Here is a 19,097-nt window from a genome sequence, read left to right as displayed (position 1 = left end):
ATGAGTCCACTTTAGAATTCACATCCCAGCAAATTCCTTTATGAGATAGTCTGAGGGTTCAGCACTGCCTCTGTTCCTATTTACTTTTTTTCCCTTCTAAAATTTCCACTCTCCAGTAGGGTTGCCATATGTCCGTAATTTAACTGGTGAAAATAGCGTCCGGGGGGATTTCGGAAAAATCGGCAAAATGTCCAGGATTTTGAGCTCAACAGCTTTGAGTTTCATTATTTCCTAAAATAATGTGTGCTCAATAGCTTTGAGTTTTCCCCAAGAAGCTCAGCAACTTTTACTTCTAGAAATATGGCAACCCTAGGCAGCAGGGAAAGGCCTTCTTGCTGCCATATGCTTTGAAAAGAGTAGAGGAGCAAGTTCCCCTTGAGGCAACAGGACTGAGGACATTCTGTTGCTCTCAGAGGGCCTTGTGCAGCTTTCATGGGCAATTCCCTCTCACAGCAATGAAAAAGACTTTGGTGTTGTTGTTGTTGTTGTTTTGGCTATGCATTCAGAATAGAGGGAATAATTGGTAGGTATGCACTTTTTGCAGTTGCATCCCCCCCCCCCCCCACACAAACAAATCAATTAATGCTTTCTTTCTGTTGCCTTATTGGAAAGACAGTCAATAACGACACCGAGGGTTGAATTCAGAGAAAGTGTTTATTTCTCTATAGAGAAGGCACTTGCTTCACGACAAGAGCAAAGAAAGACAGTTTGCATGAGGCTTTTATCCACGCTCTACCCCCTCCCCATGAATCCACTCTGTAAGTGTGCGCACGTAAGAAGGTCATAAATTACAAATACACATACAGGAAGATCCGTGTCCTGTCCTTATCATAAACACATGCTGACAATGTAAAACTCAGCAAAGCGACCCTGTACCAAGGCTGGTTTGTGCGTCAGACTGGTAGCATCAGACAAGGCCAGCCATTCGGCCTTGATAGCTAGCAGGGCATCCTGTCATCCTGTCTAAAGTTTACATTACACTTTGGCACCGACACTTAATGGATTTAAAGAGAAAAGCAAGCATCTAAGGAATATGGGGCTGAGCCGCACAGTCAGTATTATATAATGCAGACAATGCAAACTATATGATCAGATTTAGCTCAATAATACAATTAGCAAATCTCTTCCTACATTTCAGTGTATGCAAATAGGTTTGAGATGAGTTTTTAAGGTCTGTAACTGCATCTGTGGATACAGGGGTACTTATTTCTGGATTTTACTGATGTTGCGGTGATATGTTGTGCTTCTACCTAGGCTCAACATATATTTGTAAATAAACTCAAATATCACGGGGAAAACTCCAGTCATCTCTTCATCGAAAGCGAACCAAACCAGCTACACTGCTGAAGTTTCTGGGAAATATGAAACCTTATAACAGTGTAATAGATGTTGGTAGCCTGGTTTTATACTGTGATTCACTTTTCATGTAATGCATTGTTTTCTTTTGTATTCGTAGGACTAATTATAGGAATGACTGACAGTGGATTTATGGATGGGGATACATTATGGTTTAACTTGTCCGCTACCATTTGTGCCCTCTTGGAAAATGGTAATTCTTATTTTCAATCATTTAATTAACCCATATGTATTTCCTATTTATTTGTAGCCTGTCTTACCCCAAGGCCTTAGGACACATTGCACTTTCATAGAATGTATGGCGTTGGTCCGAATATAGACTACACCCCTAAAATGTGATCTCTCAAAACATAGCTTCTCTACTTATAAGAGTGTCACTATAGACTGCACTCTCAGGTTTTATGTGAGCCATATTTTGGGGGGAAGTGTGGCCTATATTCAGACTAATATAGTAATTGTAGGTCTCAAAGTGAAGGTTGTGGTGTGATGTCTAGTTCAAAACCCTAGAATCTCAAGAGCCCTCCCTCATCCATTTTGCGTGTGTAGGCCTTTTAACCACCCCCAAATAAATTCAGACAAAACTCAAGTTTTTGGTTTGGTTTTTGGCAGAATTTAGACCACAACTTTATTGATTACAATCAAGTGAATGGTTGCATAGGCTCTGGTTCGACTAGCTTCCTGCACTCTTGAAGGTAGCGCTGACCCAGGGCACACCATAGGTCAATCTTGGGTGACCCGGCAAAGTGGAAGCCAGTGCACAAGCCAGATGCCCCCCCTTGGACTCTGGCTCAGGGCACAACCCCTCTCATGATTGACCAACCAAGAATCCCATGATTCCTTTAACAGAATACTCATCGCATAGGGATGGCCAGACCGCTCTGCCACCCCTATCACCTGAATCAGAGCCTATCTGCAACCTTACGAATTGTGACGATTTGCTACGCGGCAGGCGAATCCAAATGGCACCAGCCGATCAGCCAAGTGAGGAAAATTCCTGCCGTGCCCCTGTCCCAACGACAGACGACACACAACAGCATAGCAAGGTCAGAGGCAGAGCCGGCCTTCCCTTTGGGGTTGCTGGCCCGGTGCGCCAGGGCACCTGGCCTCTAGGGGGCACCCCAGCGACTCCCGCCAGCTCCCTGCAAAGGGGCTTCCGCCCCCTCCCCGCCCGGCAAGGCAGCGGCTCAAGTCGTGAGCAGCAGCCTCATCAAAGCTGTTCCTCTCCCTCCCTGACTGGCTGTCAAACTGCAAAGCGGCTCCGCTTGCAGCTCGCTCCTTTCCCGGCCGGTTGACGGGAGGTTTTCCTGCAACCTCTTCCTTCCTTCTTCAACCCTCTACCCGATGGATTCTCCCCACAGAGCTTGCCACATATTTCCATACCTGCCAAGTTGCTGTCAGAGAAATAAGGGACCGGGCCGGAAATAGCAGACCGGAAGTAGCGCTGCCACCATTTTGGAACTGGGCGGAGCATGCTCAGAAGTGACTTTTGATGCTGCTTTGCCCAGTTCCAAAATGGCCACCGCGCCAGAAGTCACACTGCAGCCATTTTGGAACTGGGCAGAGCAGCATCAAAAGTCGTTCTGAGCATGCCCCGCCCAGTTCCAAAATGGCCGCCGTGCCAGAATAAACCGGGGGAAAACAAAAAAAATCGGTTTTTTTCAGCTAGGAACAGCTGGAAAAACGGGGATTTCCCGGAGAAATCAGGAGACTTGGCAGCTATGCATATTTCTCTCTCCCCCCCCCCATATTTTATCTCCAGGCTTTAGATTTCAGCATTTAATCCTAAACCCCCCTTCCTTTTGTGACACTATAGTTCACTTCCGTCTGGCAAGTTGTGAAAATTATTATGATAAATGGCCTCAAAAGTTTTGCTTTTTAATATATCTTTTTGGCAGCACCTCCTCCTGTGCCCATTGTTTGAGCTGAACAGCCATATAAAAGAAGGAGCTGTGAGCTCAAATCTAATTCACACCCCAAGTAGATTTGCCTGGGGGCAGGGATTCAATTTGCATCTTGCAAATCCCTGACATTCTTTGGTTTCAAAGGAGGAGCCTGTGTATTTCAGTTTTTCAGCTCAAGAACTGCAAGCCCCTCTCTTGAGCTGGTTTAGATATCCAAAGCTTGCCAAATTATAGCAAACTGTTATTGTCCTTTCTTACTGTAATTGCTCCTCTGGTTCCTGGTTTATGCTTTCTGGGCTGTAGCTCAGTATAGATCACCTGCCTTGCATTGCCCTAGGTTCAGTTGCACGCATGTCTAGGTAGAGTCAGAAACTCTGGGAAGCTGCTGCCAGTCAGTGTAGTTAGGGCTTTTGACTGACGCCAGCAGTTCTGTTGCTTCCTCCTTGAATCTGGCATGTTGGGCTACTGGTGCTTTCAGCTGTAGTTCCCAGGGTTGCCATTTGTTTACTCTGGAGTGCAGACCCTCCAAGTGTCCCTATTTTCCTGAGACAGTCCCAGATTTACAAAAGCTGTCCCAGTTTCTGATTTGGTCCCAGAATGCCCCACTTTTTCTTAGGACATCCCTATTTTCATCAGAGAAATATTGGAGGGTATTGGAGTGGGGGGGCCTATCTCTTGCAGTGAGAAAGGTCGGAAGAGTCAGACTCTATTCTTGCTGCCCCTTGAACTTGCCTTTGCTATACGTGCGAGTTTTGGTTGTGGATTTTAGCTCAGCTTTCAATACCATTGTTCCATCCAAATTGGTTTCTAAATTACTCCAGCTTAATGTACCTGCTTCTGTTTGTCAATGGATATACAGCTTTCTAACGGACAGGAGGCAGCAGGTGAGGCTGGGGAAAATTACATCAAGTAATAATACCATCAGTACAGGTGCTCCTCAGGGGTGTGTGCTTTCCCCACTGCTTTTTTCTCTATACACAAATGACTGCACCTCAATTGATCCATGGTTAAGATCTTGAAATTTGCGGATGATACTACAGTCAATGGGCTCATCTGGGAGGATGATGAATCGGCATAGAGGCGGGAAGTAGATCATCTTGTCTCGTGGAGCAGCAGGAATAACTTGGTGCTAAATGCCCAAAAGACAGTGGAAATGATAATTGATTTTAGAAGGCATCCTCCGATGTCGTTGCCAATCTCCATTCTTGGTAACATGGTTGTAGTGGTAGAGTCCTTTAAGTTCTTGGGATCTATGATCTCTCAAAAACTGAATTGGTCAGATAACATCAATATTTTTATTAAAAGGGTACACCAGAGATTGTATTTCTTGTGACAACTAAGGAAATTTAATCTGCCCCAAGAATCGCTGGTCCAATTTTATAGAGGTACTATTGAAACTGTCCTCTGTAATTCCATTACTGTCTGGTAATGGATACTGTCTAAGATGGATAAGAAGAGGCTCCAAAGAGCAGTAAGAACTGCAGAGAGGGTAATTGGTGTTCGTTTGCCTCCAATAGAGACACTTTATGCCACTCAAGTCAGGAAGAGAACAGAGAGAATTGCTGTAGACCAGGCATCCCCAAACTGCGGCCCTCCAGATGTTTTGGCCTACAACTCCCATTATCCCTAGCTAACAAGAGGGTATTGGAATTGATGCTTTGAATTATGGTGCTGGAGGAGACTCTTGAGATTCCCATGGACTGCTAGAAGATCAAACCTATCCATTCTTAAGGAAATCAGCCCTGAGTGCTCCCTGGAAGGACAGATCGTGAAGCTGAGGCTCCAATACTTTGGCCACCTCATGAGAAGAGAAGAATCCTTGGAAAAGACCCTGATGTTGGGAAAGATTGAGGGCACTAGGAGAAGGGGACGACAGAGGACAAGATGGTTGGACAGTGTTCTCGAAGCTACGAACATGAGTTTGACCAAACTGCGGGAGGCAGTGCAAGACAGGAGTGCCTGGCGTGCTATGGTCCATGGGGTCACGAAGAGTCGGACACGACTAAACGACTAAACAACAACAACAAGACCAGTGGTCGGGGAAGATGGGAGTAATCCAAAACATCTGGAGGGCCGAAGTTTGGGGGTGCCTGCTGTAGACCCTTCGCATCCTGGTCATCACTTGTTTGATTTACTCCCATCCGGACGTCGGTACAGGACTCTATATACAAAAACGTCTAGGCAAAGGAATAGCTTTTTTCCTTGTGCCATCAAATTGTTGTGCCATCAAACTGTAGTTGTGGGCGGAAGGGAGGCCAGTTGGTGGTATGGCGTCTTTTTGCTGTGCTGTTGTATTGTGAGGGGAATAGTGGTTGTATGAGGTATGTTTTTTCTTTACATTGCAATGTAGTCGAAGCAAAATTGGCCGAGGAAGCAGGCGTACAGCTTCCAGGTCATGTGGCCAGCATGACAAAGCCGCTTCTGGCGAACCAGAGCAGCACACAGAAATGCCGTTTACCTTCCCACTGTAGCAATACCTATTTATCTACTTGCACTTTGATGTGCTTTCGAACTGCTAGGTTGGCAGGAGCAGGGACCGAGCAACGGGAGCTCACCCCGTCGCGGGGATTCAAACCGCCAACCTTCTGATCGTCAAGCCCTAGACTCTGTAGTTTAACCCACAGCACCACCTGCGTCCCTAGTATGGTTGATACTTGGGCAATAAATTATTCTATTCTATTCTATTCTTTATTTTAAAAAAATTCAGCAAAGGAGCAGGGTTCGAAAGAGCAGATTTCATCACTCCACCCTCTCCAAAACCACAGAGATCTAGACCTCCTTCAAATGCATATCAGGTGCATAGATTGCCCAACAGATCTGGGTCTCTCAATATGGGTGTAATTTGCCATGTTTATAATAAGTAATGATGGAAGTCTGAGAGATGTGACTCAGGTTACTCACAGTGCCTTTTCTCTCCTGAAGATTGTCATGGACTTGCTCTTGTGGATCTCACCTTAACAAATACACGTCTTGTACTCCTCACCTCACTAGGATTATTTATCAGTGATGATCTGCGCATTAAAACTGAACAGCTGTTGCAGGTACGTATGATATTTATTCTAAATATCCCTGTGTCCCCTTCCCCCAATCATCTAATGTTTTAAAAACCACTGCTAAGCATGCTGCGAAAATACTAAGTTTGGAAGATCTCCTCCTGAAATCTATTAACAGTTCTATGCTATACATGTCTACTCAAAAGACAATCTCATTCAACCTAAGACTATAACCCTACATTTCCCTACAAGTAAGTCCCATTGAACATAGTGAGAACTACGTCTGGGTAGGCACATCTACGATTGCATTGTTAATCTGTGTACTAATCGTTCTCTCCCCAGTTCACCTGATGAACTAAATGTATGAAGAGGCTAAGTGGTTGCTCCAGCTTAGCTGCATGGCTTTCACAAGCCATTCTTGTGTTCCTATATCAATAATTTAGAAACTTTCACCACTTTGGAACTAAACCAAGTCTTACTGCCTGTGCAATGTTTCTGATTGATTTGTGGAAAAGAATATGAACCAGACCTTTGAAGAGAATTCGTATGTGAACCATTTTGACCTTACCAAACATGTGATCTTTTTCTATGCTGGGGGAAGTGGGAAACTTTGGAAGGAACTTGAAAGGGCAAATTTTAAAGGTCTAACAGCTTGGAGCAACCTAGCCAGATTGATGGGGTATAAATAATAGAAATTATTATTATATTCCCATGCTTCACTTTTGCTGTATATTTTGTGATTTAAAATATCTGCTGGGGTCTCTCAATAAATAGTACTTGCCCCAAACTTGGATCTGGGTATCCAGGACTTCTCCTTTGTATACCTATTTTTTCTTTGCACCAACAGTAGCTTTGCTGCAATTAATAGATACCTCTTATATTAAGATCAACCTCTGAGGCCCTGCTTCAGGAGTGCTATCTTTAGAAGTGAAGGGGGTTATGACAAGGCCTTTTCTGTTGTAGCCTCTTGTCTTTCGAAGCCTCCCCCAGAGAGTTTGGCTGGCACCATTGTTGAACTCTTTTTAGTGATGGGTATGGTACTTGATTTCCTTAGGTGTTTTAGCTGTTGGTTATTTCCTGTTACCTCACAGGAAACGTACATGCTCTGGCTAGGTTGCTCCAGGCTGTTAGTGCAGGCAGACTTCTTATGTCACTCAAAAGAACCAATGAAGCTAATATTTGAGGCCAGAAATCCAGAAATAAGTGTGGCTGTTTCTGCATTGCAGTTTACAACTGAGACCTGTTCGGCATTTACTTTATTAGTCCAGCAGCTGAACTCCTAACATAAGTGGTTCTTGGTTGAAGTCTCAATTCTGGGACAAATGCATGATTTAAAAAATGTTTATTTTTACTGATCATGTTAATAATATTGAGTATAAGTATTAAATGAATATGTAAAGTAATACACTTGCAAAATTGCTTGTGAAAAGTGTGGGAGAGAAAGTGATGATTTATACAATTTTTGGTCTTACTGTGTTTTATTTCAGTTCGGGAAACCAACCTTATGTGGCTTTGAAATGGTGAGAAATTGCTAAATGTTGTGTTTGTTGTTCTCAGTGGTGTTTCTTTTTCAACATCTCACAAATAATGTTTTCTGAAACTCTTTCTGGCATTCATTTTGTTAGCCATTTAGAAATAAGTGTCCCAAGGACCATAAATCACATAGTATACGGATCCTAACAGTGAAATCCAGTGGCCCTGGTACACTGGCCGAATGCTAACATTGGCTTAGTATTAACATCATGTGTGTTGACAGAATCCTGTGCATTTCCAGCTGCAAGTTCAAATGAAAATGGCAGCACTCTAAATGAGAGAAAACAAAGCAATATATTGTGATACTGTACATCCCCCCCAGCACTGACACAATGCAATCTCTGTATGCTGTGCAACTGATACCTGCAAGTCAGCCGTGTTGCTTCCATGCCCTCACCCACCTCGAGGACACATAGAAGCTTGCAGGCACACAAACACAGAGCCCAAGAAACACAGCCTTCTAGCAACTACACAATTGACAGGAAAACTCACAGGGAAGAAAGGTTGGCTAGCTCACCAGAACCCTTGGGAGAAGACGTTAGACAGAGGATCCAAAAATGTCAGGGTCTGAGCAAACAGCGCCTCAGGAAGGAACTTTTTGACAGCGTGAGGGAAGGACCACACTGGGACAAGTTATTCCTTCACCGGGAACCACGCTGAGGTAGAAAACAGAGGGAGGACGTAAGGTCTGCCAGGCAGAAATATGGAATTAAGGCAGCTCTCACAACTGTCATGCCAAAGGCACAAAATGGGAGCTTGTATCTTACACTCCAGCTCTCTTAGCCACACATGCATGCATCAGAATGTTATTTTTCACTCCCTAGCTGCCCACAGCATCCGGAATCAGTTGCTTGATAGCCAACGCCTTGCTTCTTATTTTCTCAGAAGATGCTAAACTTCATTTCTCTACCCCCATCCCCCCATGCTGACCAACTGCATGGTTTGTAGACAGGGGAATTATTGGGCTGTCTTTGTTTTTGTTTTTATTATGTACTCTCTGTTTTTTAATTGAAATTTTATGTTGTGAACTGCCCTGAGATCTGCGGTTATAGGGTGCTATACATAATAATAATAATAATAATAATAATAATAATAATAATAATAATGGTTTATCACGGTAGCAGTTCACAGAGGAATTGTGAACTTTGAAGTGCTGAGGGGTAGGTGTAGATGAACTCCTTTTACTCTTTTCCCAATCACAGACCCATCCTGGAGATTGCTGTAGTAACAAGCTGAATGAGGGTTGGGGGAAGGGCCCATTCCCATTAATACAAAGAATACAGCTATAACTCACAAAAACTTTTATAAATTGCTTAGAGGCTATTGCAACAACAACAACAACAACAACAATTTATTATTTATACCCCACCCATCTGGCCGGGTTCCCCCAGCCACTCTGGGCGGCTTCCAACAAAATATTAAAATACAGAAATCCATCAAACATTAAAAGCTTCCCTAAACAGGGCTGCCTTGAGATGCCTTCTAAAGGTCTGGTAATTGTTATTCTCTTTGACCTCTGGTGGGAGGGCATTCCACAGGGTGGGTGCCACTACCGAGAAGGCCCTCTGCCTGGTTCCCTGTAACTTGGCTTCTCGTAGCGAGGGAACCGCCAGAAGGCCCTCGGCGCTGGACCTCAATGTCCGGGCAGAACGATGGGGGTGGAGACGCTCCTTCAGGTATACTGGACCGAGGCCGTTTAGGGCTTTAAAGGTCAGCACCAACACTGTGAATTGTGCTCGGAAACGTACTGGGAGCCAATGTAGGTCTTTCAGGACCGGTGTTATGTGGTCTCAGTGGCCGCTCCCAGTCACCAGTCTAAGCTGCCGCATTCTGGGTTAGTTGTAGTTTCTGGGTCACCTTCAAAGGTAGCCCCATGTAGAGCGCATTGCAGTAGTCCAAGCGAGAGATAACTAGAGCATGCACCACTCTGGCAAGAGAGTCCGCAGGCTATAATTTCAGAGGATAAGAGGAATTGGGTCCCATTGAGGCTATATAGCTATCCTTTGATCTATGAATTCCCTGGCAAGGTTATATAAACAGCCATCAATGTGTTAAATCAGAATTCTGTGCTGCATGGGAAGAACAAAAAGAGGCAGTGGGGTAGTAGTTTTTGGGAGGCATTTTGTTTAATTGGGTGGGAGCATTTTAACTTAAACCCTTTCTTTTTTCATGACTATCTGTGGGAGCTGGAATGAGATCTTGGAGAAGTTAGTATCTTAAATACATCCTGCTCTGCTTCTGTATTTCTGTCTACTTTAGGCCATCAATTCTCTTGAATTGTTCCGCTGTGGTTTACACTGGTGTAACACTGTTTATAACCCTGCTGATATTCTGCCATGTAATCTTTGATGCCTGTACTTTTGCTTTTCTTGTGATCTATAAAAAACGTTTTGAAATGTTAACAAGAAGAGTTGTTGAATGCTGGTAGTCATGGATTAGCCTTCCTTCCTTCCTTGAAACAGTACCGGTAGGTTGCTACCGTACCTATTCAGTGTTGCCTGCATATTGTTTTCTTTTGCTCACCATTGCTTCCTTTGTTATCTTCTCCCAGACCCAGATCTTATCTTTCTTCCCTCCCACAAACCCGGCAGCATTTCTTTTCTTTGCTCCTCATTGATAATGCCATGGTGAGTGATCGTCTCCCTGAATAAGCAGCCACCAACACCACTACTAATATCACTGTCATTGCCACTAGAAACTAGAAAGCAAGTGCTGTTCTCTGACATTTGACAGTCCTGTCCACCTTTTTCCTCAGTTGCACAGAGGTTTTTAGGCAATGTGTGATAGTTAGAAAGGACAACTTGTGACTCAGCAGACCCTTTCAGAATCTTAACAGCTACACCATGTAAATTCACTTGGCATGCTAAGTATTTCCTTATCTTTTTTCCCCCCACAGGATGATTATCTTAAAGCTAAAATATGGTACAACCTCCAGTGTCTAGCTAACAAAGAATTATATGAAAGTAAGAAAACCAGGGACTGGATTGGTAAAGAAAATTGATTTATATGTGTTCTATATGCGATATAACACTGTGACACCAGATGGCGCCGTGGAGTCTCGTTTCCCCCTCTATTGGATTCCTCTGTTTAAATTTACAGAGGAACTTAACTGAAACATTTTCTTGATGTGTCTAGATCCAGCCCAGGTTTAAAGCAAGAAATGGAAAATCTGTAATGTTAAAGCATGTCACTAAAGTCTCTCTCTCCACCACCACCCCCACTTTAAAAATATAATAAAAATAAAAATCTTGATATATGTTCACATGGCCTTTTAATGTGGTGGCAATAATTAGATATTTATTTTGTTGAAATATCAAGGCTATGTGCAACCAAATGTGCAAGTACAGTCAATCAAGTAAAGGGACCCCTGACCATTAGGTCCAGTTGTGGACGACTCTGGGGTTCGGTGCTCGTCTCGCTTTACTGACCGAGGGAGCCGGCGTACAGCTTCCGGGTCATGTGGCCAGCATGACTAAACCGCTTCTGGCGAAACAGAGCAGTGCACAGAAACGTGTTTACCTTCCCACCAGAGTAGTACCTATTTATCTACTTGCACTCTGATGTGCTTTTGAACTGCTAGGTTGGCAGGAGCAGGGATCGAGCAACAGGAGCTCAACCCGTCGCGGGGATTCAAACTGCCGACCTTCCGATCGGCAAGCCCTAGGCTCTGTGGTTTAACCCACAGCGCCACCCGTGTCCCTTTACAGTCAATCATAAAATACCATTAAAAATTCAAAATGATGACAAATAAGTTTAAACTGAATAGACCAGAATTGGCCTTTAAAAAGTCTTCAAGAGATGTCTGCAAATTAGCAGTGAGGATGCCTGCTGAACCTCTGCTCAAGGAGAATTCCAGAAGTGGGACCAGTGATACTAAATACTTGACTTACAACTGAAGCCAGTCAGGCTTCTGAAACACCGGGTAGTCTGGTCTTAACGTTACCAATGCATGGACTGCAGTGGTCAAACTATCCCTGTAAGGGTGCTCCTACCTTACCAGATGAAGCTGGTAAAAAGGCACTTTTGATGCCTTTTGTAAACTATACTTTAGAAGTGCAAGCACTGAGTTGTAGCTAATATATTTCTGCTTTTCTTGCAGCGGACTATGTTGGTCTGTCATTCAACAAGGATAAGTCATTGAGCCAGGTAAGTCAAATGACGATAAAACCTTATGAAAACTTGCTGACTTATAGTCGAGGTTTGGTGCATTCTGTTCAGTACATAATTTGACTTCCTGGCCACCTTGGCAAATTAATGTTCAGAAATCAGAAGGACAGTTGAGCAAATTTACTACTGGAAGCTTTAGTGGTAGGTATCAGAGCTTTTAGGGAACTAGCTGCCATATGGTACTAGGCCAAGTTCAAAGTTCTTGTATTTATTTACAAAGCCCTTAGCTTGGGTCCATGATAGCATAAGGAGCATCTCAACCTGTAGATCAGGCATAGATAACCTTGGCTCTCCAGATGTTTTGGAACTACAACTCCCATGATCCCTGACCACTGGCCCTGTTAGCTAGGGATCATGGGAGTTGTAGTTCCAAAACATCTGGAGAGCCAAGGTTGCCTATGCCTGCTTTAGATCACTACCTGATCACTGAGGTCTTTGGAGGAGTCACTGTTTGGGTCCCCACATGGCTTCTATTCACCAGAGGCCATTGGTTCAGTATTGTGGGTCCAAAAAAGCAGTTTCAGAGCCCCAATCCAGAACAGGCTTCTGATCCAGACTGGAGTCCCACAACAGTTGATGGCAGAAAATTATATCAACCTCACTTCAGTTTGCCTCTGTGGGTGCAGTGCAGGAAAATTGCAGTCATAGGTAACTGATTTTCAGCAAAAGAAAACTGGTGCCAGGCAAGATGAAGATGAAGGCATTTTGCAACAGTTTTATCTTCAAAATAAAAATGGCCAGTTTAAACATATACACAGGTCCTGCTATCTGCCTGCTAGCCATGCAAAAATCACAAAATATCCAAATGTAAAGAATTATTTTAAGCCTCGCTATACATTCCACATATTCAGATATCTGAACATCCAGAGTTTACCCACTTTCTTGATTCCTTGCATATTTGTGCTTTGCTAGTTGGTGGCTGCTATTTGGGGGGAAAGAAACCATGTAGGGAGGGAGGGAAGGAGGGAGGGAGGAAGATCGGACAAATCAGAGAGCAGAAGAGATTGGACAATTCATCCCAACCCCCTCTTTCTTTTGCTGGTAAGCAACCATGGAGAGACTGGATTGGGGTGGGGGGAGATCGTTTTAAAACCATGGTTAAAAACGTTTGCGCGGGAATTGATGTAAATGATGTGAATGTTTGCCCATCGAATGATTTCCAGGGAATGCATAGTGTTTGGTTAGTAGGACCTGTGTGTACTTTTAAAAAAGCATCAATAATGTGCAATTTGGCCCTTGCTCTTATAAAATCTTCTTGCTTTGCTACTTGTTTGCATTTATACAGGAGAGGCCTGCTGAGTGGAGCACTGACATGGCGAGTTGCTTCCACTTACCAGGAAGGAGGACAGGAGAGGCAAGGTAATGGGGAAACCACTGCTGCATGGGTGCATCATCGTGAACATCATCATCATGTTGGTGCACTGTACAGCTCTGACCTTTCTGTTGCCTTGGCCCTCCACTTCTCCTTCCTGGTCAGTGGCAGTGGCTGTCCTGCTAAGAGGCCAGGTACACACCATTGCCCCTCCCCACAAGCCACTCCTGTATATCCAGAGCTCAATGGATTCTTTAGCAAAGCTTTTAAGTTCGAACAACAATGTATTCCTAAATCGATTACTTTGCATCCTTTTGTTTTTGTTTTTTTAAAAAACAGGAATCCACTTGCTTCTATAGCAATGAAACATTTCAAAAATGGCACAGCTGCTTGCCTCCCAAAATGAAAGGCGAAAGGCACTTTTCCAGACGGGTGGTTTCTTTTCTTGTTGATTATGAACAGAACACTGGCGTTGCTTTGTTATCTCAACAGGTACAGGGCACCTAAAGACTCCGTTTTAATTGATAACTCTGAACAGATGGCAATTTGCTGCTTTTATTTAGAATGGATTCTAATTTTTTGTGATGCGATTTCATCAAATTCCATCAAGCACCAAATGGTTTGGTGAAAGCATTTTAATTAAATTAGAATGAGGGCAGTTAGCAATGGATGGGACAACTGATTGAAAGCCCCCTCTCCCCATTTTCCCTGGCTGACCCACCCATATCGAAACTGTGTCCCGCAATAGCCTCGATTCCCTTCCCCACCCCACTGCCAGATAATACACAGAGGAATTATACCAGAAAGATATGGAGGTCTCGTACACCCCAGGTAGTGTGGTTGCTGACCTTGAGCCAGACATCTTGGAGAGTGAAGTCAAATGGGCCTTAGAAAGCACTGCTAATAACAAGGCCAGTGGAAGTGATGATATTCCAGCTGAACTATTTAAAAATTTAAAAGATGATGCTGTTAAGGTGCTACACCCAATATGCCAGCAAGTTTGGAAAACTCAGGAATGGCCAGAGGATTGGAGAAGATCAGTCTACATCCCAATTCCAAAGAAGGGCAGTGCCAAAGAATGCTCCAACTACCGCACAATTGCGCTCATTTCACACGCTAGCAAGGTTATGCTTAAAATTCTACAAGGCAGGCTTAAGCAGTATGTGGACCGAGAACTCCCAGAAGTGCAAGCTGGATTTCGAAAGGGCAGAGGAACCAGAGACCAAATAGCAAACATGCGCTGGATTATGGAGAAAGCTAGAGAGTTCCAGAAAAACATCTACTTCTGCTTCATTGACTATGCAAAAGCCTTTGACTGTGTCGACCACAGCAAACTATGGCAAGTTCTTAAAGAAATGGGAGTGCCTGATCACCTCATCTGTCTCCTGAGAAATCTCTATGTGGGACAAGAAGCTACAGTTAGAACTGGATATGGAACAACTGAGTGGTTCAAAATTGGGAAAGGAGTACGACAAGGTTGTATATTGTCTCCCTGCTTATTTAACTTATATGCAGAATTCATCATGCGAAAGGCTGGACTAGATGAATCCCAAGCCGGAATTAAGATTGCCGGAAGAAATATCAACAACCTCAGATATGCAGATGACACAACCTTGATGGCAGAAAGCGAGGAGGAATTAAAGAACCTTTTAATGAGGGTGAAAGAGGAGAGCGCAAAATATGGTCTGAAGCTCAACATCAAAAAACCCAAGATCATGGCCACTGGTTCCATCACCTCCTGGCAAATAGAAGGGGAAGAAATGGAGGCAGTGAGAGGTTTTACTTTCTTGGCCTCCTTGATCACTGCAGATGGTGACAGCAGTCACGAAATTAAAAGACGCCTGCTTCTTGGGAGAAAAGCAATGACAAACCTAGACAGCATCTTAAAAAGCAGAGGCATCACCTTGCCGACAAAGGTCCGTATAGTTAAAGCTATGGTTTTCCCAGTAGTGATGTATGGAAGTGAGAGCTGGACCATAAAGAAGGCTGATCGCCGAAGAATTGATGCTTTTGAATTGTGGTGCTGGAGGAGACTCTTGAGAGTCCCATGGACTGCAAGAAGATCAAACCTATCCATTCTGAAGGAAATCAGCCCTGAGTGCTCCCTGGAAGGACAGATCGTGAAGCTGAGGCTCCAATACTTTGGCCACCTCATGAGAAGAGAAGAATCCTTGGAAAAGACCCTGATGTTGGGAAAGATTGAGGGCACTAGGAGAAGGGGACGTCAGAGGACAAGATGGTTGGACAGTGTTCTCGCAGCTACGAACATGAGTTTGACCAAACTGCGGGAGGCAGTGCAAGACAGGAGTGCCTGGCGTGCTATGGTCCATGGGGTCACGAAGAGTCGGACACGACTAAACAACAACAACAACAACAACCCCACTGCCAAGCTGGGTTCCTTCAGGAGGAGTGGTGGGATATTAATTAACTAATTAACACATAAACTTCCACAGTTCACCTAAGTTCACAGGTGGTATTTGAATGCCCTTCTGCAGAATATAGAACCTTCTTTTTTAATTAAAGATTTTATTGATTTACAAAAATATGTGCAATGCCTTCCTAACATTATTACAAATCAGTTTCATTTGTTGAGACATTGGGAAGAAAATACCCACCCACCACACTCACACACGAAACAAAGACCACCACACCCAACCACAAATGAACAATCATACCGTAGGCCAAACCAACATCTCTCACCACCAAAGCACAAGCGACACTGACAAAAAAACACCCACATAAATTGTGTAAAATAGAATATAGACCCTTCTGTTCCCTATTCCAATATATATGTCAGATATTTTCTTCAAAACAATGGCTATTGTGATAATAATAATAATAATAATAATAATAATAATAATAATAATAATAATTTATTATTTATACCCCGCCCATCTGGCCGGGTTTCCCCAGCCACTCTGGGCGGCTTCCAACAGAAACATTAAAATAAACTAATTTCTTAAACATTAAAAGCCTCCCTAAACAGGGCTGCCTTCAGATGTCTTCTAAAATCTGGTAGCTGTTTTCCTTTTTGACATCTGATGGGAGGGCGTTCCACAGGGCAGGCGCCACCACCGAGAAGGCCCTCTGCCTGGTTCCCTGCAACTTGGCTTCTCGCAATGAGGGAACCGCCAGAAGGCCCTCGGAGCTGGACCTCAGTGTCCGGGCAGAACGATGGGGGTGGAGACGCTGCTTTGTTATCTCAACAGGTACAGGGCTCCTAAAGACTCCGTTTTAATTGATAACTCTGAACAGATGGCAATTTACTGCTTTTGTTAATAATAATAATAATAATAATAATAATAATAATAATAATAATAATAATAAATAAATAAATAAATAACTTTTTATTTGTACCCCGCCCATCTGGCTGAGTATCCCCAGCCGCTCTGGGCGGCTCCCAATTCAATATTAAAAAAATACAGCATTAGCACAATTACAAAAGTCACAAACAATACATAAACCACATCAAAAAATACACAACCAAATGGAAAACAATTTCATAGAATCATAGAGTTGGAAGAGACCACAAGAGCCATCCAGTCCAACCCCCTGCCAAGCAGGAAGCACCATCAAAGCATTCTTGACATATGTCTGTCAAGCCTCTGCTTAAAGACCTCCAAAGAAGGAGACTTCACCACACTTCTTGGCAGCAAATTCCACTGTCGAACAGCTCTTACTGTCAGGAAGTTCTTCCTAATGTTTAGATGGAATCTTCTTTCTTGTAGTTTGAATCCATTGCTCCGTGTCCGCTTCTCTGGAGCAGCAGAAAACAACCTTTCACCCTCCTCTATATGACATCATTTTATATATTTGAACATGGCTATCATATCACCCCTTAACCTTCTCTTCTCTAGGCTAAACATACCCAGTTCCCTAAGACGTTCCTCATAAGGCATTGTTTCCAGGCCTTTCACCATTTTGGTTGCCCTCCTCTGGACACGTTCCAGCTTGTCAGTATCCTTCTTGAAGTGTGGTGCCCAGAACTGGACACAGTACTCCAGGTGAGGTCTGACCAGAGCAGAATACAGTGATACTATTACTTCCCTTGATCTAGACGCTATACTCCTATTGATGCAGCCCAGAATTGCATTGGCTTTTTTAGCTGCTGCATCACACTGTTGGACTCATGTCAAGTTTGTGGTCTACCAGGACTCCTAGATCCTTTTCACATGTACTGCTCTCAAGCCAGGTGTCTCCCATCCTGCATTTGTGCCTTTCATTTATTTACTTTTTGCCCAAGTGTAGTACTTTACATTTCTCCTTGTTAAAATTCATCTTGTTTGCTTTGGCCCAGTTGTCTAATCTGTTAAGGTCATTCTGAAGTGTGATCCTGTCCTCTGGGGTATTAGCCACCCCTCCCAATTTGGTGTCATCTGCAAACTTGCTCAGGATGCCCTCAAGCCCATCATCCAAGTCATTGATAAAGATGTTGAATAAGACTGGGCCCAAGACAGAACCCTGTGGCACCCCACTAGTCACTACTCTCCATGATGAAGAGGAGCCATTGATGAGCACTCTTTGGGTTCGGTCAGTCAGCCAGTTACAAATCCACTGAATGGTAGCATTGTCTAGCCCACATTTTACCAGCTTATTTACAAGAATATCATGGGGCACCTTGTCAAAGGCCTTGCTGAAATCAAGATAGGCTACATCCACAGTGTTCCCTTCATCTACCAGGCTTGTAATTCTGTCAAAAAATGAGATCAGATTATTCTGACATGATTTATTTTTCAGAAACCCATGCTGACTTTTAGTGATCACAGTGTTTCTTTCTAGGTGCTCACAGACCGTTTGCTTAATGATCTGCTCTAGAATGTTTCCTGGTATTGATGTCAGGCTGACTGGGCGGTAATTGTTTGGGTCCTCTCTTTCCCCCTTTTTGAAAATAGGGACAACATTTGCCCTCCTCCAGTCTGCTGGGACTTCGCCTGTTCTCCAGGAATTCTCAAAGATTATTGCCAGTGGTTCTGAAATCACCTCTGCCAGTTCTTTTAATACTCTTGGATGTAGTTCATCTGGCCCTGGAGACTTGAATACATCTAAATTAGCCAAGTATTCTTGTATTACCTCCTTACTTATTCTGGGCTGTGTTTCCCCTGCTGAATCATCTGCTCCATATTCTTCAGGTCGGGCATTGTTTTCTTTTTTGGAGAAGACTGAGGCAAAGAAGGTATTGAGGAGTTCTGCCCTTTCTCTGTCCCCTGTTCGCATTTCACCATCTTCTCCCCTAAGTGACCCCACTATTTCCTTGTTCTTCCTTTTGCTACGGACATACCCATAAAAGCCCTTTTTGTTGCTTTTAACCTCTCTAGCAAGCCTGAGTTCATTCTGTGCTTTAGCTTTTCTGACTTTGTCTCTACACGTGCTGGCTATTTGTTTGAATTCCTCTCTGGTGATTTCCCCCTTTTCCCATTTTTGGTACATATCCCTTTTAAATCTTAACTCAGTTAAAAGTTCTTTAGATAGCCAGCCTGGCTTCTTTAGGCACCTTCCATGTTTCCGTCTCATTGGTATTGCCTGAAGTTGTGATTTTAATATCTCCCTTTTAACAAACTCCCAACCATCATGAACTCCCTTCCCTTTTAGTATTACTGTCCATGGGATTTCACCCAGCGTTTCTCTAAGTTTTCTGAAGTCGGCTTTCTTAAAGTCTAGGATTTGAGTCTTAGTATGCTTGGTTGCTCCTTTCCGCTGTATAATAAACTCCAGAAGAGCATGGTCCCACCTAATGATCCTGCCACTTCTACCCCACTAACCAGGTCATCAGTATTGGTTAGGACCATTTCCACATAAATCAAAATCTAAAACTAAGAATACAGCCTTAATACAGTT

At 43.6% G+C, this 19,097-nt stretch overlaps 1 protein-coding gene across 1 annotated transcript in view; it reads left to right on the top strand.

Moving 5' to 3' along the window:
* The first annotated feature begins 1,462 nt into the window (after positions 1 to 1,462).
* Positions 1,463 to 19,097, top strand: part of LOC118078636 (cation channel sperm-associated auxiliary subunit beta-like) — a 59,195-nt gene continuing 41,560 nt past the window's right edge. Inside the window, exons 1-6 of the mRNA XM_088672748.1 lie at positions 1,463 to 1,549; positions 6,180 to 6,298; positions 7,738 to 7,770; positions 10,680 to 10,746; positions 11,883 to 11,929; positions 13,602 to 13,754. Of these exons, the coding sequence (XP_088528874.1) occupies positions 1,471 to 1,549; positions 6,180 to 6,298; positions 7,738 to 7,770; positions 10,680 to 10,746; positions 11,883 to 11,929; positions 13,602 to 13,754 (498 nt within the window). The 5' untranslated portion in view covers positions 1,463 to 1,470. The remainder of the gene's footprint in view (positions 1,550 to 6,179; positions 6,299 to 7,737; positions 7,771 to 10,679; positions 10,747 to 11,882; positions 11,930 to 13,601; positions 13,755 to 19,097) is intronic.

The sequence above is a fragment of the Zootoca vivipara genome, chromosome 1 (genome assembly GCF_965207765.1).
Source record: "Zootoca vivipara chromosome 1, rZooViv2.hap1.1, whole genome shotgun sequence".
In the NCBI taxonomy this organism is placed as follows: domain Eukaryota; kingdom Metazoa; phylum Chordata; class Lepidosauria; order Squamata; family Lacertidae; genus Zootoca; species Zootoca vivipara.
Note: the sequence above shows the minus strand (reverse complement) of the source record. Positions and strands in the feature narration are given on the sequence as shown.